Source organism: Adiantum capillus-veneris, chromosome 8 (assembly GCF_014529385.1).
Source record: "Adiantum capillus-veneris isolate H3 chromosome 8, ASM1452938v2, whole genome shotgun sequence".
Taxonomy (NCBI): Eukaryota; Viridiplantae; Streptophyta; class Polypodiopsida; order Polypodiales; family Pteridaceae; genus Adiantum; species Adiantum capillus-veneris.
Window position 1 is genome coordinate 3,736,547 of NC_140938.1, and position 8,685 is coordinate 3,745,231.

An 8,685-nucleotide genomic window follows, 5' to 3' on the forward strand; every position below is an offset into this window, starting at 1 on the left:
AATTTCTTATTACGAATGTCACCTTGTAAATACAAACCCCCCTTTTTTTTACAATAGATTTTCTAGATCAATACAAGAAATTGAGGTTAATTCCCAATTAATTATACGGAGGCCGTGGCAACAAGCCACTCCTATATCCAGAAGGAGTTTAATCCTTGTATTAATAGCAGCATGTGTGTGTGTTTATGAGTGAATATCCCCTCATTTATATGAGCCATACAAGTACAATTGTAGTAAATAACACGTTAAATGTTAATCATATTCTAATGTTAGATATTAAGTAAAAGGAGACAAAATGTTAGTCATATTCTAACGATATTTATTAAGCAAAATTAACAAGGGAGACAAAATAACACTCTAGATGATAGTCATATTCTAATGATAGCTATCAAGAAGAATTAACAAAGGAGACACAATCCTTTCTTGATTTTAATTTTAAGAGACCAATATGTGTGCAGGTTGTGTAAAATAGTATGACAAAATCATTATACATAAATAGAATAATAACAAATTGATGGTTAAATTTAGAAGCATAAAAAATGAAAAAAAGTAGATTTTGTGTGTTTCTGAGAAATTCTTGAACCAAAACTACATGAATTAGCACTTTACAATGGCCACACTTTCACAAGCCTCAATGAGTATCTTCAAGTTGAATAGTATTTTGATCCTTTTTGTGAGTCCTCGAGAAGATCCTACGCAGATCCTACTGGAGAAGGGTCCAACTCTTACCTGCCATCATCCAAAAAACACATCAAGTTAGAACTTGGCATATTTTTTATGGGAAGATAGATGTCAATGTTGAAAACCCAGTTGTTATCCATGTCACCGTCGAAGAACCTGCTAGCACCTGCCCTAGGACTATAATACATGGATTGATTTGTATTGATACAACTTTTGCTAAAACAATCCAATTCTATATACATATCTTGGTATGGATTGATTTATATCGATACAAATTTTGCTACTACAACCCAATTTTACAAAACTCTTTATAGAATTCTCATACATATTGAACCCATCATGATAGTCATTCTAAGTGGTGTGTATGTGTGTGTGTGTGTGTGTGTGTGTGTGTGTGTGCGTGCGTATGCGCGCGCATGTGCACGTGCGCGTGCACATGTGTGTGTCTGTGTGTGTGTGTGTTCACTCAATATTGCTATTATGGAATTATTGCATAGAGAGAGAGAGATAGAGAGAGAGAGAGAGAGAAAGAGAGAGATGGAGAGATGGAGGAAGAAAAAAGGAAACAAGGGGGGTTAATAGAAAGCCTGAGGGATTTTAGAAGTATTTATTTTTGCATATGTGCTTCAAGGCTTCACCAACTCACCAAAATAAAAGGGAAGCATGTCACTATGTTACTTCCATGGCATCCTCCTTTCCTACCAATCTAATCACTTCATTGTCTTTGAGTTGAGCCTAAAAAATCAAAATATACAAGACCCCTATGCTACCAAAGTACATAAGCATCATATCCTTTTGCACGGAATGTAGTGAATCTAGTATGTGATTTATGCTAAAAGAGAATGGAAAAAAAAAGGATATATGACAAGGCTTGCTGCAATATAATGTGCTAGATATAGTGCTTAAAGTGTGTTCATGAGCAAGCAAATTTCACTTCAACATCATAATCCAAAATCATTTTAATTGAAACCTTACCACATTTGACTATCTAATTGTGCATAAAAGTGAGTGTAGGTTCATACTTCAAAAGATCAAAACAAGTCAGATATATGCTAAAACATATCAACCAACATAGCAAGCCCATGTCTGATAGTAAGAAACAACATCTATTAAGCCTAGTTGTACACCAACCTGATGATTCTTGCCTTTGTTATTTGTGTTAAGTGTGATTCTTGAGGCGATCCAAGCATCCACCCGCATTTGTGCGAAAACATTATGATCAAAGAGAATGGTATCCTTGCACAAGATTTCGGAAGTGTTTTCCATGAAGCACAACACCTATTGTGCACATGAGAGAGAGAGAGAGAGAGGGAGGGAGGGAGGGAGGGAGGGAGGGAGGGGGGGGACTCTGAGTATTTGGATGAGGGTATAATACTCAAGCAGAGTAATTAAATGATGCACACAAGCTTGAGCCTAAGGAGAAAAGCCTCCTTTATCTATTGAGAATACAAGTTGAGATAAGAGGGGGTAATGAGTTTACAAAAGAAAAACGAGAGAGAGAGAGAGAGAGAGAGGACAAAATTTACATCCATTTGAAGATTTTAAATGCACATATGATGATGAGAGTTATCCCCACCCACTAAAGAAATTGTGAAGCCGCATGCATGCAAGGCCAAGAAAGGTGGCTTTTATGGCATCCATGTGCCATTTGAGTTGTTTATTCCAAAAGTCAACTACCACATTTAAAATCGTTCTACAAGGGAATCAAAAGGAGGCAGGCTTAAGGCTGAGTTAAGAGCATAAGGTTTCAACTTTCTTTATATTGATTTACTACTCGCAACACCTCAGGACTAAGTGGCACGGGCATGGGAGGGTGGGATCTACGGCCGGGGGATTGTGGGTCGTAGATCTGGAATGCGGGTACCTTAGATTACTTTTGTAAAAAGTAAACTAGGGTACCCGAGTTTTGAAAGTAAACTAGGGTACCCACGTGGGTTTTGAACCCGTGACCTCACCCATGAGAGGCACACACCCTAACCACTACGCCATGCGCACGTTGTGAAACGTGGGGATCCTAATTTATTTATAACATGTATGCACAAAGGCGACAGCCGGAAAGTAAACTAGGGTACCATTATAAAAAGTAAACTACGGTACCCTAGATTACTTTCGGCGCCGCCACTGAGATCTACGGCCCACAATCCCCTGGCCATAGATCCCACCCTCCCATGCCCGTGCCACTTAGTCTTGAGGCTCCCAACATGGCTTAAGAGCATAAAGTTTCATGCCTTTCTTTTCATTGATTTAATATTCCCAACGTTGGTACCTTAAAAGCCATCTCTTTTTTTGTTGCCTATTGTGCAAAGGGTTTATCTAGCAATGGTTCTCGACCGTGTTCGAGAAAAATGTGTCTTAGTTTAATATTGTATCGCTTTTGATTTCACAAATGCCAGTTGAGGGCAAACGCAAAAGGAGAAGTTCCGTCCCAAAATAGGAAAAAATAGTGGACAATTTTGAAAAAGTCTCAATTTTTCAAATTTTCTTCTTGGGAAATTCAAGAAAAGGAATTTTGTACGTTTGGGAAAATGGTTTTTCTCATACACTCGTCCCCAACTGCATAGTGAGCTATTTTGTGAGAGATTATGACAAAATTAAGATGTGATGTCAAGTGCACATATATGTGAGCAAGTGGTATCAATTGCCCATATCAAGTGGTATAAAGTGCACTTGAAAGTGCAAGTAGTATATGTGCTAGTTTTATGTTTAGCATTGTTTTTGTGTGTGTGTGTGTGTGTGTGTGTGTGTGTGTGTGTGTGTGAGAGAGAGAGAGAGAGAGAGAGAGAGAGAGATCCTATAAAAAGGGTTGCAAAGGAAGAATGAGTGGAAGATTGAGAGATGGATACATGTATGTGTGTGTGTGTGTTGGGGGGGGGGGGGGGGAGATAGACAAAGGGGGTTATAAAGGAGAAAAAGAGAAAGGAAAGGGAGGAGAGAGAGAAACAAAGGAGAGCGGAAAAAGAAATTATCAGATATTGTATGTGTGAATGTGTGTGTGTGTGTGAGAGAGAGAGAGAGAGAGAGAGAGAGTAGTTGGAGGTTGAGAGAGGAGGGGGCTTGGAAGGTGGTGGTGCAATATGGAGGAGCAAGAGCGTTTGCGGTGGCTCAAAAAAAATACCACTTTTTGGTAGTGGTAGAGGTAGTAATGGGCTACATTTGGTGGTAGTGAGCGGCAAGGGTAGAGGGGCGGAAAAGCTAGTTCTAAAGCTTTCTTATTATCCTTCCCCCTTAGGAACAAGGAAGACCCCAACAAACAAAAAGACAAGATACTGTTGAGGATAAATGTGTACCCTTGTGGTAATGTGTGGCATCTCAAGAACCTTTTCTACAATGCAAGAGACCACTTGAAGCAAGACAATGAACCCTATGTTTTTATTCCTCCTAACCTCAAGGAAGACCCCAACAAAACAAAAAGACAAGATACTGTTGAGGATAAATGTGTACCCTTGTGGTAATGTGTGGCATCTCAAGAACCTTTTCTACAATGCAAGAGACCACTTGAAGCAAGACAATGAACCCTATGTTTTTATTCCTCCTAACCTCAAGAACTGACATTGAAATATCTTCAGTGGGCAAGGTGGGATTGCATTGTACCCTTGTGGTAATGTGTGGCATCTCAAGAACCTTTTTTACAATGCAAGAGACCACTTGAAGCAAGACAATGAACCCTATGTTTTTATTCCTCCTAACCTCAAGAACTGACATTGAAATATCTTCAGTGGGCAAGGTGGGATTGCATTGTGAAACCTATAGAGCATGACGGTATTGGAATCCTTCACCTTGGTACTCATGTGGAGGCCCAATGTGCCAAGTTTGTGGTAACAATCATGAAGCAAGACTAGGCATGGGCTATTATGGCAAAGGCCATGAGGGACAATGCCAAATTGTGCTTGCAAGGCGGCCAGTGGAAAGCGCTTGAGTTACACGACAAGTTTTTTGCCCCTCAGTGGTCTTACCTGAAGCTTGGGGGTACAAGGGTGAGCTAGTTTGGAAATGCAATAGAGTAGTAGAGGCCTTGGAATGGAGAGAGATAACTAGATACTTTTACATTTTGTAACCCACTAGTCTACGTGGCTTTCTAAGGTGGGAAGCATCTATTTGAGCACATTCTAAAGGGAAGTTTCCAGAAATATGAATAACAAAGGTTGATGACATCTGGGCCAATTTTGGGATAGCAACATGAGAAGTTGGAAAGGAATAGACCAACTTGCCTCCCAATTCCACCTCACTGGGACTAAAAGGTTGTTGGCCAATAGAGCTTTAGAACAAATAGATAGATATTGGCTACCCACCTACGATTTCGAGTGGAAGGTGTGACGGTGGCCCACAAATAGGCATTTCCTTAAACCACATACCAAGGACGTGTACAACACCCTTATGGCCTCAGCGGATTGTTCCCCCCCCCCCCCCCCCCCCCCCCCCCCCCACCCCCCCAACAAGCAGTGGGGCAAGCAATGGCTGGAATCAAGATGGGTGACAATCACAAAGAACATCTAGTGCCCACAATGGCCACGTAGGATGAAGGTTTTTCTATGGAAGGTCCTTTAGGGAGCTTTACCTACTGGTGTGAAGGTCCTAGCCAAAGAAATTGGTCCAGATAGATGTTTGCAACGTAGAGAAACTAGTGAGGACCTCCCTCACTTATTCAAGGAGTGCCTGCAGATTTGCGGCCTTTAGGGAAGATTTGGAAATGGGTTCAAAACACTTGGAAGATAAGCTTCTTCAAGAACAACCTCTTCTTGGGTGGGAAGGTGTTCAAGAGTCAAGCGCTTCTAATCGGTACACACACTGTTAGATTTTGCTACTTCAAAGATGTATGGAATGCCAGGAATTGTCTGATTTTTGAGAACGCCCTAGAAACAACTAGGTTCAATGAGATTCTACAAGAAAGTAGGGAAGCAATTGTCTCCATTGGGAAACACACAAACTTCGAATAATGGAATAGGGCGATTGGTGTTGCATTGAATCATTAGTATTTGGATCCTTCCTCTAATCGCAGCTGGGTCAGTCTTTTTCCAATGTCCTGGGATGGATTCAAATTTGTAACTTTTTTGAGAAGCTAATATAATCCACTCACCATTGTTTTTTTTGCCAAAAATAAAATTTATAGTTTTGCACTTAGAAAATTATTGTGGACATGATCTTTATGAAGGCTTCTTAAGGATTCCACATTTGACGGACATCAACCAACATAATCCAAGATGCTAAACAATTTCCCAAAGTCCCGTGGACTTGATGATGTATCTATGTGGGATATTTTACAAAAACAATCCAATCAAGATGCTAAGTTTTTAAAAACCCTTTTCTCTCCACAAACCCAAGGTCTACATTTCTTTAGAGCAAAGATGGCTTGCTCCACCGCTCATAGAAGGCCCAATTAGGATGTGCCAAGGTTGACTTGGCCTCTAACTCCCTTAATAGCCTCTCCTTTATGGATAATAACTCAAAATTTATGTTGAGAGGGTATGGCAATGACGGTTAGTGCTATTCAACTTCTATCTTCTTGGGAGTAATTTGAATGACATTGAGATAGTTGTAGCACACTCTCTTCCCATTGCATGGCTTCTTTCCATATTTATTTGGTTTTTTCAAGAATGATGGCCTTGAGTTCCATCTTAGCTACACCATTTAAGATTTGGTGTTTCTCAGAAGTTCCAACCTTTGCTTCTAACAAATTTATTTCAAGCAATTGAGTTGAATCACTAATGAGATCCATCAGGCATTGGGTAAATTGTAGAGCTTCAAAGTCATCCATTGGTGATACTAGCTGCTCATCTTCCCTTGTCACCTACTTTCTTTTGTTGTCTTGTGCCATTGTGAGCGGGATGGAAACACACACAACGCCTCTATAATGACCCGACATACACTCTTGGGATGATACACACACACATTATGGGGCACCACTCAGCTTACACAACCAGCCTGGCCGAGACAAGAAACACACAGACGGAGTGAGAAGAGAGAGATTTCCCACTTGCCCACTCAACACTCACACATACACACTCACACACACACTCTCAATTCAGCTCAAAAGAGGCAAATTGCTGTTGTTTAGACTCAATGAAGCTCAGCCCAACACCAATGGGGCAAATAGTTTACACAGTATTGAGGAAATACACAAGATACAACCACAAAGTTAAGCAGAGGCTTCACTCACCGGAGAAGATTACACAAAAAAATAGCAGCAAATCTGTGAGGAATTTGGCAAAATGGACAGCGCCATTGCGTTCGGAACACCCAAAAACCCCACCCTACAATCTCACAGTGCTCAAATCCGACCTTGGATGAGCAGTTTAGGGGCCAAATAATGCTCCAAAAACAGCAAAAACACACTTGCGACTATTCCTCCTCTCTTCTCCACGTTTTTTTCTGGTTTTTTCAGTTTCCACACTTAGCTTTATTAGTTGGGCACCCGTGGCCTTTTAGATGACCTCAAACAGACCCCGAACAAGCCAAAAACTGACCTCGCAGTGCATAGTTGTCACCTTTTTGCATCATCCGCACACCTGGCACTCAGTTTTTCCAAATAATGCATCTCACCACCACGTGAAGTGGCCCCAAAAAAAGATCCTTATGATGACCTTTCTGCATAATTCTCACAAGCAAACACCCACGTTGTGTCCGTACTTCTCCGCGTGCAAGTATTGACCCCATTCGACCTCCTGACGCCACTCGATGCCATCTGACGCACCTGCTTACCTCATGTCGTCGGCCCGCAGATAGCTTCCTCGAGAATTTTTACGCGCTACCAACTCCTCCTTATTGTAGAAAAAACACACTGGTATTGGTAATAGTGAAAATCGATGCACTATGTACATGCTGTCCTACCTGTACACATGTGGGCCCCACGTAACCACCTGGCTATGGAAATTGGGCAATCCTTTATTCGATGCACCATGCATGAGTATGTACATATGCACAATCCCTTGCTCCAAAAAACTCCTGACATAATTTGCCCATCCCCTAGCCTGCTAGAGCATTCATGCTCAGCAGCAGCAACAAGAGATATGAGACTCGCCGCCTGGATCCCACACAAAAACACTTGGCATTCCTTGCATCAAAAGCTTAATCAAGGTTCCACCTGGTTTCCAAGGAAAACCTATAGAGATGCCATATATCAACTTTGCATCAAGAAAACCATCAATTACTTTGGCATAGACCGGCATGTGCAAATATACCTCCTTCTCCATAGCTGAGAGGTCTCCACTAATCATTTGTGTCATCAATTCCTGCTTCTTTGACAACTCAACCTTGGTTTGCATCAGCCCTTCAATCACTTCATAAGGCCCTTCACTTTCATCTTCAACCTCATTCGCAAATGCAACTAAACCAAACTCCTGGATTTCTTTGTCCATCAAAAGAAATGCAACATCAGCATTCTCATCACTGCTGGTAGTGCTATCACTGTCCTCATCTGTCACCGTGGAAGAGTCTTCATCACTAGACTCATCCTCATCTTCATAAAGCTCCTCTAATCGTTTCCTTGTGTCCATATTATAAAGCTTCTTGGTACCTGTCTTTCCATAGAGGCTAATCGTACCATGTCGCCAATCTTAAACAGCTCCCACTGCACGTAACCATGGTCTGCCCAGTATAATAGGATATGCTCCCAACCCTGCTGGCATCACATGAAAATCAACCACTGCCTTTGCATCATATGCCTCCACTTCTAAGCTCTTTACAACACCCAAGCATTTTACTTTTTGATGGTTTGCCAATCTGATCCGAAAACCTGACACCCCAGCCACTGTGAGACCCATCTTCTCAACGCATGAGTGTGTTATGACACATATTTGGGCTCCGCCATCCACATAACCTTGTCCCAAATTTTTCCTTTTATGCCACACATCTACTATTGGACAAATTTCTGGTAGCTCATCCATTGCCAACACCTTTACTGAACCTCTTCCACTGTCGCTTTAGCTTAAGCACCATCTCTATAAGCTGCCCAAAAGTAACATCTGCCTTCCTGCTCGTCAGATCCTCCTTCAAGTCATAGCTTAATTG

General features: G+C 41.4%; 1 protein-coding gene across 1 annotated transcript; it reads right to left on the reverse strand.

Annotated features, from left to right (window-relative positions):
- Positions 1–469: 469 nt before the first annotated feature.
- LOC147451591 (uncharacterized) lies at positions 470–1,961 on the reverse strand. The gene is made up of 2 exons (XM_086518779.1): positions 1,813–1,961; positions 470–729 (listed from the first exon to the last, which is right to left on the reverse strand). Exons 1-2 carry the CDS (start codon positions 1,945–1,947, stop codon positions 598–600), a joined length of 267 nt encoding a protein of 88 aa, XP_086374905.1. The 5' UTR covers positions 1,948–1,961; the 3' UTR covers positions 470–597.
- Between the last annotated feature and the right edge of the window lie 6,724 nt (positions 1,962–8,685).